At 39.5% G+C, this 17,492-nt stretch overlaps 1 protein-coding gene across 1 annotated transcript in view; it reads left to right on the top strand.

The window, feature by feature from the left end:
- LOC149142061 (uncharacterized) overlaps positions 1-16,956 on the top strand; it is a 154,437-nt gene extending 137,481 nt beyond the window's left edge. Inside the window, exon 4 of the mRNA XM_089451390.1 lies at positions 13,813-16,956. Coding sequence (XP_089307516.1) covers positions 13,813-16,956 — 3,144 coding nt within the window. The remainder of the gene's footprint in view (positions 1-13,812) is intronic.
- Positions 16,957-17,492: the final 536 nt, after the last annotated feature.

Here is a 17,492-nt window from a genome sequence, read left to right as displayed (position 1 = left end):
ATATATAGGATGGTTATGGCCAGTACCATCATAGATGAAGGGGCTTCTGTGAGTATCCTTTCCTTGACTGCTTGGAAAGTGCTTGGTTCACCATCGCTTTTGCCTGAGATGAGAAATCTAACAGGCTTTGACAAAGGAACCAGTCGACCGTTAGGGACCCTTCCCAATGTGCCCATAACATTGAGAGGGAAAACCGTTCAAATGAACGTAATGGTATTTCAAGGACCCCTGGATTATAATCTACTCCTTGGACGAGACTATATTTATTGCATGGGAGCGATTGTCTCCTCACTCTTTAGAGTAATGTGTTTTCCGCACGAAGGAAGAGTGGTCAAGCTCATGGACCAGCTTTCATTTCCTAGATCACACAGAGCAAATAGTCATATACCATCCCTAAATGGTCTTTTCACACAAGGAATGTCTCATCAATCTCCAGTCCGTCCGCCTGATGAGCGCGAGTGATTCGGGGGACATGACTAAAACCCAAGGGGCATGCACCCTGGTCTGCTTCGGCAGGAAAACTTCGGGTATAGGGTAGGTTTCCGCGAGAGAATATGACTAGTCTGTACTCCCATCCGTGATTGGAAGAGGGGGTTATTCTAGAATAAGATTCTCTTGTCAAAGTTATGTGGGTTGGCAAGCATAGCCACTCACCTTTGTTTATTTCAATAAACATCGCCGAAGAAGTGTTTTGTTTACGCCGTGAATAGAACAATCTTTGGTAACCTGTAAGAGGTAGACCTCTCTCGGTAAAACAAATGTTTTAACGAAAGGAAGAGGGGGTAACTTTGAAATTCTGTTTTATACCTGGGGGCATGCAAACCTTTTGGCGTGCAAGCGAAGAGAGAATATTTATTTTTTTAAATTTGTAGGTCCTCTAACCCTTTAAACTCGTAGGATTGGTCATTTCCTAACTTGCATAAAGAAAGGATGTGGGGCAAAACTCTAAAAATTGTCGTTTTTATATATGAGACATTGTTATTATACGACTGGATTAATCGAGCAGTTTTAGGACATAGTTCAAGCTCGTTAAAAAATAAACATAAGTCATGAGCAAATGTTTTCCCCTAGTGTTTAAGCTCAATAAAAAAAAAAAGAACCGATTTCCCGGTAAATAACCATCGTGAATGTAGTATTTCAGCCTTTAAAAGCCTTGGTTGTGTTCTCATCATCACCTCCAATCTGTATTGGCCGATAATTCACCTCCATTTGATTGTTTACCCCTTTTTGAGGAACAGTTGCAAAGAGTGATCTCACTAGCCATCCTTGTAACACTGTCGTGATTGGAAAATTCCAAACCTTACCTAGAATCAACTGCTACCCTTTTTTATCACTCGTTCCTCAAAATACGAGTCTCCTTTAAGATCTTTTCAAATTGACTCGTAAAATATGAAAAGATTGCCGAGCCATTGGCCTCTCCAGCTCGTTAAAGAGACCGAAAGTGCTATCCCTCCTCTAAATTTTAATCTTTTTGGACCTGAGGGATTATTACACAAAAAGATCGAGCGCTTGTTTTGTTCAGCTTGTTAAAAGTATCGAAAATTCATCCCTTCTCTATTGTTTGATACTTTTTTGGACTTAAGGGATTAGATGACGAAAAAGGAATTTTGGAGTTTTCCTTACGTTCCTTTTTAGACTCTCTAAAATTGAAAAGGACAGAGTTATCTTTGTCGTTTAACTCGTTAAAATTTCAATAGCGAAAAACTTGTCTATAGACGAGAACGAGTTTCGCTATCGCTAGGCTCGTTAAAACATAGCGATGGGTTTGCCCGAAGGGAAAATTATAGAACAAGCATATGTTATCCTCCTCAAGCTTGACAAAAATAAATAGGTACTGGTCAACAATGACTGGGGAAAATTGGGAAGAAAACTTGAAGAAACTTTGCTGGTAGCAAGTCGCTCTTGAACATGACACTTTCACTCCGCATCCAAGTCGGGTTGGGTTGTTTCATTCACCGGTCACATCACCATGGTCCCATCACACCATCCACATTTGGGGTTAATGCTACCAATCCATCATGTCAGTGTCGCTGATATGTTCAAGAGAAGTCATTCAGAGATTTCACCTGTGTCTCACCCACTACAATACATTCATACTCCATTCTTTCATGACCGCCACCCTGAACCTTATATCACCAGATCGTTTTCACCTCCATTAAAATCATTTGCTCCGTTCCGTGTCATTGATGTGGGATTCATTAAGGCCCTCCTATGATGGATCGCTTCTTGTCGACATCAGCTCATTGTCCAAGAAGTTGATCTAGGAACACCCCATTTAGTGCTTTGAAGCTTGCATGCCTCAATGGCAAGTTTCTCACTTCCGGTGACAGGTTTACATCAATGACCTTCGACCAAAAGATTTTGCGTGGTGTTCGACGCCAAGTCCTTTATTCACACCACCTGAATTGTACTGCAGTACCTTGAGGGTCATTATCATTATCGGTGATTCCTCTCACGCCTATTAACAACTTACATCATTGGCTGGTAATCAGGCGATGTCTTTCCATGTTCGACTTCAAAACATCTCTCACATGGATCGACTTGTACTTTGAGTGAAGATCGAACGAGATTGAAGACCCCGGATCTAGTTTCATCCATCCGGGCTGTGATATATATTCAGGGAAATAAAGACATCAAATGTACATCATTGCTGCACAGATAATCATCCAATCAAAGGGATTATGGCTCTATCAAAATCATCAGTCTACACTCAGACGATTGTCTGTCCTATGTACATGAAAATGAATTTATAAAGCTAAGCATGGGAATGCCCGCCTCAGCTAGATCATGAAAATATTATGAAGATAATGTATTGTATTGTATCTTATTACAGGTCTCCTCCCAACTTGAAAGAACTTCGGATCCTCAAAATAAAGCATTTCACCCGACATCAAAAGATTAACAACCTCATGCTTTAGGGGGCAACTGTTATAGACATTTTTGGGCACTACAACCCCAAGCATGAAATGTCCATAAACCGAGGGCTCCTAAGTCCCTAAAATTGTTGTTCTAACCCCTAACGGAACAAGGTCAACTGATTACAGCTTCTCCCAGAAGTTCTCCATGAAAAACTGCTCAGAATTGGTCAAAACAGGATCATTTCAGTTGCTCCACAGGCCAAGTGCATTGCATCTCACCTAAATACACTTTGTGGGTGCGTTGCATTTCAAAAAGCCCTTCTATGGGGTGCGATGGGCGAGAAATGACAAATGGCAGTGTCATTCCGCGAGGTGGAGAGGCAATGGAAGCTTCCAGAAACTTCTCCTGTGACACTTGCCTCTCTGAATTCGACCAAGGATGAGTAAGAGATCATCAATCTCCAAGTGGAAGCAAGAACTATCAGAGGGAAGAAACTAATCAAATCACAAGCTGACTCATCTCCCTTACAGATATCTATATATGGATCCCTCATCCCAGAGAACCAGAGGCTGGAATTTTTCATATTGTAAGGAATTGTTGTTGGTTTCTTGAGACAAACATCAGATTGTTGGGTGATCTAAGATTTTTATGAGGTGAAGAGGGGCTTCCTTGCTAAGAGGATGATGCTGGGTCAAAACAATTGGTTGTAACTCCCCTTGGCTCTTTCTTGTTTATCAATAAAATCTATTCAAGTTTTCCTCCATACTCTTGTGTCATTTATGTTTGTTGCATTTGTATGGTCAATTTACATCTGATCCTAGATTATTTATGATTATAGATCCATGTTCTTGTATAGTGCTATGCTACTGTGATCTTACAGGTACTCTGTGAAACTGGGCGTGCAAGGGAACAAGTAGCGAAAGACTATCAAGAAAGAGAGGAATCGAACCAGGAGATTGCGCAAGACAGAGGTTGGTCTTCTTTGTTCTTCTATATCTATACTTCATAAAGGAAAAATGAAAGTAGCTTTACTTTGTTTGTTTCTAAGGCAACTATCACACCTTAGTGGGATAAGCAGTTCTGAGTAGACACTTTTCCCTGTAACAGAAAGTAACCAAAGATCCATATGACATGGAAGGCCTACAAAAAGTTCTTAAAACTATGTCCAATGAAATGGTAGAGATTAAAAGGCAAGTAGCTGAAACTTCATCGAAAAAACCACTTAGGAATTGTAAAAGAAAACAGCCAATTGATCCTCAACCTCCAAATGCTATATCAAATGCAGAATCTAATTTAGATGATGATGAGGAAGAAGATACAGTTTTATCAACTAAAGAAATAGAGGAAGAAGAAATAGTTGAATGTCATGGAATGTGGGACTTTATTCTTCCCAACTCTGATAACGAAAGTGAACAGGAAGCCTTACTAGTAAACACCAGAAGTAAGAGTATCATAGAACCTAATTAGTCAAATCAAAAGAAGAAAAAATCAAATCCTATTGCTAAAGAGAAAACTCCCACAAAGAAAACTCCAATTTCATCTCCCCAAACAAAACCATCTTCATCCAATCCTCCATCATCATCAAAAACTCTAGTAGTTACAGATTCCATGGATTATAACATAGTTGAAGATATGAAGAAGACTCGAGCAAACATTTTTCTGCATGAACTTAGTAAGCTCAAACATCAACAAAAGTTGTTACTTAAGGAATTAAATGCAGTACCTTCTTCTCCTCTTCCAACTAGTATATTATCCAAGGCCACCAGAGGATCAGGTAGACCACCATCTGATAAGGTAGATTCTGTCGATGTTGTTTTAATTGGAGATAGATCAAATTATCATACCCCTCCTTTTCTTTTAACTTATAAGATCTACAATAGAAATTTGCATAACCGCTTGATTGATTCAGGGGTTTCATCAAATATAATGCCAGCATCAGTTTGCTCCAAATTAAATATTGAACCCCAGAAATCTGCAGTTCATATTGTCCAATTAGATCAAACTAAGGTTCAAGTTTTAGGAGAAATAAATTCAGTTACTATTAGACTATCTGTTGATCCAAGGGTTGTTTAAATAATTGGAATATTGATTGTTGACATGCCTGAGTTTTATGGTTTAATTCTTAGCAGAGATTGGTCTGAAAAACTTCATGGTTATATTTCAACTGATTGGTCTCACATGTGGCTTCCTTATAATGGGAAGCCAAATCAAATCAGAATTGACCGTGAAAAACACTTGACTCACACAGTAATAAAATTTGAAGAAGATAATGAACCAGTAGCCTTCAATAATAATATTCTTGGGAACTATTTGGCTGAATCATTTTTTGGGAACTTCAAGTAGATAAACTTGTAGATAAGCCTCTATTTTGGTCCTTGTATTTTGATGGATATAAATCTAATGACGGTGTAGGAGCAGGATGTATTTTAGTCAGTCCTGAAGGAGAAAAGACAATGTTATCATGTAGGTTAGAATTTGAGTGTACCAACAATACTGCAGAAACTGAAGCATTGCTTCAAGGTCTATATAAAGAAATAGGCCTGAATTTCCAATATCTGAAAGTGTTTGGTGATTCCGAAATTGTCATTAAACAAGTGAGAAATACTATTCACTATCTTTCGGGACATCTGAAACATTATCAATCACTTGTTCAAGATATTATATCTCATTTTCTAGCATTTGATATCTCTCCTATTCCCATATCACAGAATGCAGCAATAGATCTCCTGGCTAATGTAGCTTCTAAGCTCCTTCCATCTCAGGATTATAGTCCAGATAGATTTTCTATTGAGTTAATTTTTAGACCATCCATCCCAGATAATGTCACCAATTGGCATGTTTTCAATCATGATGAGGATATCTTAAATTTCTTGACATCTGAAGGATCTTATGACAACCAAATCATCGATGAAAGCGATCATGATCTTCAATTAAAGCAGAAACTCAATGAAAATCCTATTCCTAAATCTGTGGTTAAATTGGAAGATCTTTATGATATTAAGGATAGATTCAAAAAGGTCACTAATTCAAAGCTTCAAAGTTCAACTTTAAGGTTTGAATTAGTAAACCTTGGTATTGATGCCAAACCACAAAATTTCAATCTAGGACTTGGACTTTCACCTGATGAAAGATTTGCTTTCATCTAATTATTGAAAAAATATAAAAATGTGTTTGCTTGGAATTATGAGGATCTGAAGATTTATGATACCTCTATTATTCAACATACAATTCCAATGATTCTTGATGAGAAACCTATACAGCAAAAAATAAGGAAAATTCACCCAAATCTTGAAAATCAAATCAAAGCATAGTTGAATAAACTCCTTAAAGCCAAGATAATTTTTTCTGTCAGACATTCGAATGGGTCCCAAATTTGGTACCTGTCAGGAAGAAGAATGGTGATATTAGGATTTTCATAGATTTTATAAATCTCAACAAATCATGTCAAAAAGATAATTTCCCATTACCAACAATGGAGCAAATACTTCAATCAATAGCTGGCTCAGAAATAATGTCTTTTCTTGATGGTTTTTCAAGATATAATCAAATCCTAGTTCATCTAGATGATAGATTAAAGACTACATTCAGAACCAAATGGGGAACATATGCTTATCAAAACATGCCTTTTGGTTTGATAAATGTTGGAGCTACTTTCCAATGAGCCATGGACATAGCTTTCAAAGGTTTGATCAACAAAATGGCCGTTGTTTACTTGGATGACATAACTGTCTATTCTAAGAAAAAGAGAAACCATTTGCATGATTTAAAGCAAGTCTTTGAATGCTGCAAAAAGTATGGAATATCTATAAATCCTAAGAAATCATTCTTTGCTCTTAATGGAGGTAAACTCTTAGGGTTTATTGTATCCAAAAATGGCATATACAATGATCCTAATAGGATCCCTTTACCACATAATAAGAAATCTATGCAATCATTCATGGGACAGATAAATTTTGTAAAAATATTCGTTCCTGATTTTTCTCATATTGTTCTACCCTTGCAATCCATGATTAAGAAAAATTCAGCCTTCAAATGGGGACATAACGAAAAAGAAGCTTTTGACTCAATCAAACAAGCAATCATTAATGCTCCTGCGTTGAATACTCCGAATTTTTCTAATCATTTTATTTTGTATACTTTGGCCACTCACTCATCTTATGTTGTTGTTTTAACACAAATCAATGATCAGCATGTGGAAGCACCCATATCTTTCTTTAGTTCCAATTTTCAGGGTGCTGAGCCTAATTATTCAGAAGTTGAGAAACAAGCCTTCACTGTATTTAATTCTATTAAACATTTTAGACCTTTCCTCCTGAAAACACATACAAAAGTGATAGTCCCATTCTCTGCAGTGAGGAAATTGTTGATTCAAAGAGAAGTAGGAGAGAAAAGAGCTAACTAGGTAACAGCTTTACAAGAATATGATATTGATATTAAGCCAGCAAATATTGTTAGAGGACAAGGTTTTTGCAAGTTGCTAGTAGGAGCTTCCAATATACTAGATCATGAAGATTCAGGTAGTACTACACAAGTAAATGAGATAAGTATGATTGATTCTAAATATCAATACGCTGATCTGATTTTTTACTTGAAGAATGGATATGCCCCCCCTGAGTTCAGCTACAAAAACAAATGTGCCCTAAGGTTAAAAGCCAAACACTACGAAATCATTAATAATGTATTATTCAGGAGAAACTATGATTCTGTTTTGTTAAGATGCCTTGAAAAATCTGAAGCGCAAGAAGTTTTACAACAGCTCCATGATGGACCAGCTGGTGGACACTTTGGAGGAGACACTACAGCACACAAGATACTAAATGCAGGGTATTATTGGCCAACTTTGTTCAAAGATACCCATGACTATGTGAGAAAATGTAGGATATGCCAAACCGCTAGTGGGAGACAAAGGAAACTAGCCTTTCCTTTACAACAAGTTAATATTAAACAACCATTCGAGCAGTGGGGGCTTGATATTATAGGTGAAATTATCCCTCATTCTTCCAAGTAGCATAGATACATCCTTACAGCCACGGACTACTTCACTAAATAGGTAGAAGAAATTCCGCTAAAGGTAGCAAATTTTGATGCGATTATTGAAATATTAATCATTTCATCATCACCAGGTTTGGTTTACCTAGTGCACTTATCTTTGACAATGCATCTTATTTTTCTGGAAATAGTATAGTCGAATTTGCTCTTAAGAGAGGTTTTAAGTTAAAATACTCTGCAAATTACTATCCCCAAGGAAATGGCTTAGCAGAGTCAACTAACAAAAATCTCATAAGGATTATTAAAAGAATTGTTGATCAAAGCCAAAAGAATTGGCATAAATCTTTAATATTCGCACTATGGGCAGATCGTATAACTCGGGAGTCCTGAATAAGTACTTCTCCTTTTAACTTAGTGTATGGGAAAGAAGCTTTTATTCCACCAAATCTAGCCCTCCCATCACTAGCCCTAGTACAATTCATTGAAGAAACTCCTTCTTCCTCTATTCAATTAAGGTTTGATCAAATTCTTAAATTAGATGAGGAAAGAGAAAAAGCCAAGATTACTCATGCTAGACATCAGCAAGTCACTAAATCCTCTTTTGATGCAAGTTTAGCTGGCTCAAAAACATTACAGATTGGTGATCTCGTTTTGAAATGGGACAAAGCACATGAAGACAAAGGTAAGCATACTAAATTTCAGAAGATGTGGCTTGGACCATTTCAAATCGTTGAAAAGATAGGCTCATCAACATTTTTATTGCAAGACTTAACAAGAAAGGGAGATTCTCTTCTTGTGAATGGGCTTATCTTAAATAAATTCTTTCCCTAAGGAGGTAACCCCTGCTTATCTGTGTCCTGCTGATACCCTTATTCCTACTCTTAAGGCCTAGTTGCCCAACTGGACCTTTCACGCTCTAGATGCTTCCGGGAGATCTGGCGGTTTGGCTATAGGGATCAATAATAGAGCGCTGAGGATTAAGAATACTTGGGGTGGAAGAGGGTTTATTGGTCTAGACGCTTATGTTCTCTCTATGGACTTAGATCTTCGGCTCATCAACGTATATGGCCCATGCTCTGATAGGGCATCCTTCTGGAGTTCCTTACTGGGATCAGTTCTTTTACAAGAGGATAACATCATACTTGGAGGAGACTTAAATTTCACCATGGGATTCTGTGAATCTTGGGGACATGCGGCCCGGGTTGACCCCTTCTCGGAGACTATATCTACTCTGCTGGAAGAGCACCACTGGGTAGACACTCCCATGGAAAAACTACAACATACCTGGTCAAACAATCGATGTGGTGAACAGAGCTTAGCCAGGAGACTAGACAGATTTTTGATCAAAGAATCCCTCCACAATAGAATTGCTCGTATAAGGCAATGGGTTGGATCCGGAGGCATTTCTGATCATCGTCCAATCTTTTTGGAGATCTCCGACATCTACAACAAAATTAAGAGCCCTTTCAAGTTTAATTTCTCTTGGTTAAAGGACCCCTCCTACATTCAGATGGTCTTTGAGTATTGGCAGAGAAACCCTATCAGAGACAGTGAAAACTTTACCGAAGGCTTCACCGGGAAATTAACGGAGCTCAAAAGAATCTCAAAGCTCTGGGCCCATCAGAAGCGACTCCATGGTGATCACACATTGAGGGAGGCTGTGTTAGTGTCGGTCTTGAGCCCTCCATCGGTGATCAAAAGCTCTTTGCATATGCATAGGTAGGTGTCTCATCAGTGTCAATTTTGCATCCCGTTAGGCATGCCATAAAACTGATGGAGGAGCTGGTCCTTGTTCCCTTCTTGGCTTTGCTGGATCAGGTCATATCATTTAATGAGCTTGTGTCATACTTGTTTTGTTTTGTCCTGAAGTCCCAAGTCTTAGGTCTAGGGTTTTGGTCAAAAATCACTGCAAGGTCACGAGTCAAAGGTCAATGAGTGCCCAGCAAGCCAGAAGGAGGTATGTACATATGTTTCATTAACATTTTTCATCAGCTACAGATCATTTATACCTTGGTTTTAAAAACCCTGTTTTTAAACCCAAGGTCATGTGAAATTTGCAAAAAATAAGGAAAATTTCAAAAGTTTTCAAAATGCCGGCAATAACCCTGGTCTCCTCGCCAGAGTCCATCAGATGGTCAACCTGCAAAAAGAACGGAGTTAAAGCGCCTCAAAAGCTAAATTCAGGACAAAGCAACTCAAAAAGCAGTGTTAAAAGTGAATGCCAAAATAGAACATTAGAGAGTGGGTTTTGTGATTTAATTTTTTCAAATTCAACCTACAAGAGTTAAATTTCCCTCTAAACATTTCATTATGCCTCTATGAGCTAACAAAGAGGAGCAAGAGGGCGAAAATAGTGAAGGAAGGTCGAATTGCAGTGAAATTGGAGAGTTTCTCTGGTGCGCGACCACTCGGGCAGGGTGCGCGACCACCTGGGCGGTGCGCGACCACTCGAGCCCTCCTCCGTAGTGCAAATTTTACACTGGCACGACCACTCGAGCTGCGCGCGACCACTCGAGCTATAACTTGCAGAACCGGCCCAAACTCACTCAAATTGCCTTGTGACTTGTAAATTGCTCGAGGTAGGCCTCTCAAATGTTTTGAATGTTGAGAATAAGGATGATGAGATTGTGTTTGTGCATTTTTATCATCAAAATTATGAAGAGAAATAGGTTAAGTGATTGCTTGTTCTTGTAGGCAATTTTGCTAGGGTTATGTTTGATTTCAAGGTTTTTAATTCCTTTTTTTATTCCCTCCATTACTCCTATTAGATTTACACTTGTCATCATGTGTCTCAATCTCATCTCATTTGCAAAGAATGAATCTCAAATCCCCATTCCCTACACCTAAAACCCTAATCCCTCTCATATGCATCCCTAAACCCTAAACCCTCTATACAAATCTATCCCAAAACCCTAATTCGTTCCCCACAGCAATATCATTATAAAAATATGTAAAACCACAGCAAAGATCAAATAGTGATGTGAAAATGAAAGAGCAATTGCAATAATAAAACAAAAAGACAAAAAACAGAGAAAAAGATTACTATGTGTAGCCGAGTTATTGCAAAGAACAAAAGAAACTTATTGCTGTGTATAGTCCTCATAAAAACAGTGAAAAGGAGGCTGTTATTCATAACAAAAACAAAGTAAATACAGCTGTACCTATTTGTTAAAGGACAGGTTTCCTTGAAATATTGTTTGTAAAGGAAGATTGCTGTGTTTTCAGACCCAAACCTATGTATCTTTTTTCCTTCTATTCCCCTAGATGCAATACATCTCCTTTCTCTTTGAATCTGTCAAATAAAGCCTTTCTCCTCCCCTTATGACAAATGCAAATTAATCCCTTATTGCCCCTTAGCATCAAAAGCATATCAGTGCCTTGGAAAAACAGAGTATGCTTCAAAATGTACAGTCAAAGGACATAATTAAAAAGCAAGTTGTTGATGCTAGTTATCATTGTTGCCCTATACCCCTGTAATCATGCTATCCTTTACCCCCTGTTGAAAATTGTATTGTCCTTTCCCTTGGTGACCCTATTACATGTTTTCCCTAATAAAGATATGTCTTTGCAAATGATTTCCCAATGATGAGAGATAGGATAACATGTTTGACATTGTGTGAATTATTCCTTTAAAGTTCCCTGTTTTTATATATTTTCCCATTCCTTATGATAAAATCCCTCCCCTAACATTTCCCTCATGGTTTTTCCCCTTGAAAACAGCATACTTCTCAGCATTTTGCAGGCAGGGCAGCAGTCAATTTTTCCTATTTTCTCCACCTTGTTCAATAACACCATGTCAAACACTGAAACTAATGAGCAAGGTGATGACCGGTCTTCTTCTACGGAGGTTGAGACACAGCAGAGGCAGTGTAGGAGGGCAAGCAGCCCATGACAGAGGAGGAGAGAGCCGGTGACACACAGGTTGACATCATTGATCTTGATGCTTGCTCCCCTGCTTCAGATTTGCATGAGATCATCCGACAGAGAGAGGCGGAGAACCGCTTGTTACAGCAGAAGCTCGACATGGCCCAATGGACAATAAACTATCTTGAGCAGCGCAGCAAGCAACTTGAAGATGAGAAAGAGTTGGATGAACTATGGAGGATTCGAGGTGACCGAGTCATCAACCGTAGGAGGCCCGGTGACTTGCTGCCCAAGGAGAGGGAGTCCATGCTTATTCGTGTGAATGCACACTTACAGAGGCTGTTAGAGAAGGCAAACAAGGACAAAGGGCTGCTACAAAACATGAAGAACCATTACTAGGCAAGGTTACACGTTTGCAAGGCAAAGATGAAAATATTCCAAAGAAGGTTGACCGAAGCTCTCGGGAAGAAGAAGAGGACCAACCCACTCCATATCTTGGCTGAGGCCTCTCTTACTCACCATGATACTCACTAGCCTTCTTCTAGCAGCAAAACCAAAAAAATTTGAGAAGTTTTGGAGCATTTTTGACATTTTTGAGAAATTTACAGGTTTTGGCCGTTGGAGTGGTCTCACCCCGCGCGCGACCACTCGGGGGGACAGCTCAGAATGAGAAAAACTTTGCATTTTTGGAATTGTCATGCAAAAATACACTTGCCTATGCATGGGGTAAAATTTTTATGGAGATTTGGGCCTCCAAAAGCTCAAAATACATGCAAATTTTGACTTGCTGCCCACTTTTTGAGTTGCAGGAAGCTGTCTTGGGAGAAATGACTTTTGAGGGGTCAAATCAACTCCAAATTCAGAAATTCTAGTTGGGTTGGAAAGTAGACTCATAGACCTTTCCAACAAGCTATCTTGCACCTGATTTGGACACTAGGAAGGCCCTCAAACACAGCTTCCAATGCGCGCGACCACTCCAAGGGAGGGGCGCGACCACTCAGGGAAATTTCACCATTTTGACCATTTCGGCCTGCAAAACTCAGTTTTTACTATGGTTGACTCTTAATGCATGTAAATGATGGATTTTTGGATAATTTTCATGGCACATGGATACATTTACTCTCCTTTAACACTTCTAGAAGTTTCTTTGATGTAAATAGTGAGTATTAAATGCATGGATGGGTTACCTAAGTTTTAGAGGCAAGTTGTTTTGATTGCCTATTATCTAGTGCTCAGTTTAGAATTAGTTGAAACAGCTCCTAGGAAGCTGAGCTCGACCCCTAGAGGTGGGGAAAGGAGTTAGATCATCTATATTATGCCTTCTCTTGCTCATTTTCATGGTTGGACTCTTGAGGGAGAAGCTCTATTGTATATTTTACTTGTATCTCTGCAATTTGAGGAAAAGGAAGGCCAGGGTTTTGCAGACATTATTGTGGATTCTTGTGGATTATTGTGTTGATGGTGTGTTTCCTACTTGTCATTGTAAGTGTGTTTATGTGTTCCATCTCTTATTCTATTGCTGCTAATTAAACAAAAGAAGTGATAAAGTTTGAATTCATGCATGCCATGCTCAGCTTTCAATTTTGTTTAATATTTATGTTTTCCACTGTCTAAAGAGGATTCAAAGTCATTGTTTGCCCTCTTTAGCTCCCTATCTTTCTTCCTTGATCATCCATCTCAGCTTAAGGCATCAGCACAAACTCCTTCCTTGCCCCAAAGACCCACCTGCAAAAACTGAGCTCAATCCCCACACCCTGAATTGCACTCCCTCCAATGGCCACCAAAAACCCCAAAAAACTTTAAATCAACCCTTCTCATCAGTTTACTAGCCTAATATCTTTGATCCTAATTGGTCATCTCACCCCATTGAAAATTTGCCGAGATAGACCGGAGAGAGCCTTCTCATACCCCGTAGGGCTAGCTACGAGGTGAAATGGTTTGATGTTGCCTTGAAGGTTTACCTTCCTCAGCCTAGGGTGAAATCTCAAGCGCTAACAAGCTGAAAGGATAATAGCATCACATGAGGAAGATGCAGGAGGCATCTTCCCTTCTCAGGAAAGAAAAGATCTTTACACTTCCCTTATTGCCAAGCGGTCACAGATCCTGAAAGAAAGAGAAGAAAGTTGGAGGCTGCGGAGCAGAGCTATATGGCTCACAGAGGGGGACGACAACACCAAATTCTATCACAAATTTTCCAATGGGAGAAAGGCTATTAACACAATCTGGGAATTAAAGGATGATCAGGAACATATCGTTACATCTCAGAGGCACCTTGCTAAGCTAGCGACTGATCATTTCAAAAGCATCTACAAGGCTCCCCGTGAGGTCAACATTCTTGAAATAATGAGGGTGGCCGAAAAATTCCCCAGATTTGTCTCACAAGAGGAATATGACGACCTCACTAAGGAAGTGACCATGGAAGAGCTAGAAGCGACCATCAAATGGTTTAAGAAAGATAAAAGCCCTGGCCCGGATGGTTGGACCATCGAGTTTTACATTGCTTTTTTTGACATTCTGGCAAACGATCTCCTGAAGGTTATCGAACTTTGCAGGCAGAACGGTAGAGTCTCCTCGGCCATTAAATCTACTTTCATCGCTCTCATCCCAAAAGCTGACCACCCTGCATCTTTCAATGACTTCAGACCCATATCTCTCTGCAATTGTCTATACAAAATCATTGCTAAAATTATTGCCAACCGTCTGAAGCCTCTTTTATCTCGCCACATTTCATCAGAACAATTTGCTTTCCTAAATCATCGTCAGATTCATGAAGCCATAGCTACTGCTCAGGAACTCCTTCATTCCCTCCACATTAAAAAACAAAAAGGTATGATACTAAAGGTGGACCTATCCAAAGCCTTTGATAGAGTCAATTGGCTCTACATCAGATTGCTCCTGACTCACCTTGGCTTCCCCTTCGATTTCATTAAATGGGTTATGAGTTGTATATCGGAGGTATCATACAGTGTTCTTTTAAACGGGGAGGCCACATCTTTTTTCACTTCGGAAAGAGGGCTCAGACAGGGCTGCCCTCTATCCCCTCTCCTATTCCTCCTCGTCATGGAAGGGCTAAGCAGACTTATCATTTCTTCTAGGGATAGGAATCAGATAACTGGCATTAACATCTCAGATAATTTTTTCCTCTCGCATTTATTGTTTGTGGATGATATTCTCATTTTCCTAAATGGAGGCATTGGCGATGTCACTGCTCTCCACAATATTTTTCTACTATTTCAGCAGGCTACGGGGATGATGGTAAATGATAGTAAATCTACTATCACGACTGTTGGTTGCTCACGTCATGAATCTGCTTATGCTACTCAGCGCTTTCCCTTCACCTCATCTACTCTCGCTGACGGTATCAAATATCTGGGGTACAGGTTAAAACCTCTCGGTTACAAAATTGCAGACTGGACATGGCTAATCGCCAAGGTGGAGAAAAGACTTCAGGTTTGGTATCACAAATACCTCTCTCGAGCGGGTCGACTGATTCTCATCAAAGCTGTCATTGAAGCTACGCCTGTCTACTGGATGACTCTGGCTTGGATACCCCGTGGCGTATTAAGCAGAATTCAGAGTATATGTTCCAGATTTCTATGGAATGGACATCACTCTGGGAAGATATTTGCATGGGTGAAATGGGATACCATAGCTAGACCAAAAAGTTGGGGAGGCTGGGGAATAAAGAGGCTTGATCTTTTTGCAAAAGCATTAGCAGCAAAGCTCGGATGGCAGCTACTGACCTCAGACAGCCTTTGGTCTCGCGTAGCCCAAGCAAAATACATCAGACCATCTCACCTCATGGACTGGTTCCGTCAGCAACATGAGCCTGGGCATAATATATCCAATATATGGAAGGCAGTTTTGCTCTCCCTTCCTCTTTTGAGGGATGGTATTACCTGGCGCATTAAGAGTGGGCAAGATGTTAGAATCGGGATGGACCCATGGGTAGGATGTGGTAACATGCACAGACTTTCGGAAGGCCTTATCAGACATCTACATAGCAGGGGCATCTCACATATAAACCAAATTGGAGACAGTGATAACTCCACTTTTCTACAACAGGCTTGGATTTCATCGGAGACCCTGGAAATTCCTGAACAATGGCAGTTAGAATGGCGCTGCTTTACTGACGCGCTCACCCAGGCACATATCAGACTGACTGAAGGATCGGATGAGCTTATCTGGGCCATTGCTAAGCATGGTTTATACTCTCCTAAAATGGGGTACCTGAAGTTAATGGAACCACATAAGCCCCCGAATATTCTCCCTCTCTGGAAAAATATCTGGAAGCTTCAAGCTGCCCCTCGCTGTCGACTGTTAATGTGGAACATCATTTTTGACAAGATTCCCACCGGGAAAAATCTCTTGAAAAGATCTTTCCACGGACCTTTCAGATGTCATCTCTGTTGTAACGATGAGGAGAGCACGGATCACCTTTTCTTACACTGTTCAGTTACTAAAGATTTCTGGCACAACATATCATCTTATTATACCTCCCTTAAAGCATGGCAAGGGACGAACATACTGGATGCTTGGAGCTGTTGGACACGAGAACACTCTGGGAAACCCATCAATATGCCGCTCCTGGTATGCTGGGCTATCTGGATAGCTCGGAACCAAATCATATTTAACAATAAGGCTCCCCACTGGCCTTCTATTCTGAGTCATACCATTGCTGATTACAATCTGCTTCCTGAGACAGACTACAACACCCCAGCCCGCACTATTAATCCTATTACCATTGATAAGTCAAAGCCCTGGGCCTACTTTGATGGCTCCGCACAAGAAGAGGGTTGTGGCGGTGGAGCAGTATTATATATCAATGAGTCTCATTGCTATAAGATCCAGATCAAACTTGAAAATGGCACCAACAATTTTGCTGAATTAAGCACAGCAAAACACATCATTCATTTTGCACACCAAAAACAATGCAGACACCTTCAATTATTTGGAGACTCACAGATTGTTTGCAATTGGCTGAATTCTGCATCTCATTGTTATGCTTTCTCTTTGAGACATATTCTTGACGAAGCCAAAAGACTGATCTCATCTTTTGAATCTTTTGTCTGTCGTCATATTTACAGGGAACAGAATACAGATGCGGACCAACTTTCCAAAGAAGCAGCGCACAGCCAACTAGATCAATGGCTGATCCAGGAGGAGATTGATGGAACTTTCCATCAATTCTATCACAGGCCTTTTGTGGACCTTAATAGAAATGGGTCCCAGACCCGCATATAAACAGTCACAGCTATTTTAGTCAATTTTGATACACGTACTCATATTGTATAGTTTTATTTTCAGTAAACTGTCTATAATAGTGCTCTTTGCGCAGAGCAGGATTTTGATATAAAAACTGTTGGTTTTTATCCAGCCAAAGCTTCAAGACTCCCTGCGTGGAGGTCCAGATCATTCAAGAATTTTTTTGTATCTAGACTGGCCATTGGCCACAAATGAATATGCGACCAGCATCTACAAAATGTAATTTCTTCTTATTAATAGAAATTTCGACTTTTTCCTTAAGGGAAAAAAAAAAAAAAAAAAACCCTGCTTATCTGTACATATTCTTTTTATGTAAATTTTGATTTCTTTCAGAAATAATGTTGTAAATAGTATACCATTGGTTTTTTACTATTGAAATCTCTTTGAAAATATATTGGGAATATCCGCTTTTAAAAAATAGAAACTTTCAAGGAATGATTACAGTTTTGGGAAATTAGATAAACATCATAAAACTTTGAGATGTTCTTTGAAATTGTGAAATATTTCAAACCAAG

Source organism: Pinus tabuliformis, chromosome X (genome assembly GCF_031772625.1).
Source record: "Pinus tabuliformis cultivar Carrire ecotype Pingquan chromosome X, CPIR1, whole genome shotgun sequence".
Lineage (NCBI taxonomy): Eukaryota > Viridiplantae > Streptophyta > Pinopsida > Pinales > Pinaceae > Pinus > Pinus tabuliformis.
This window is presented reverse-complemented; position numbering and strand designations above follow the sequence as displayed.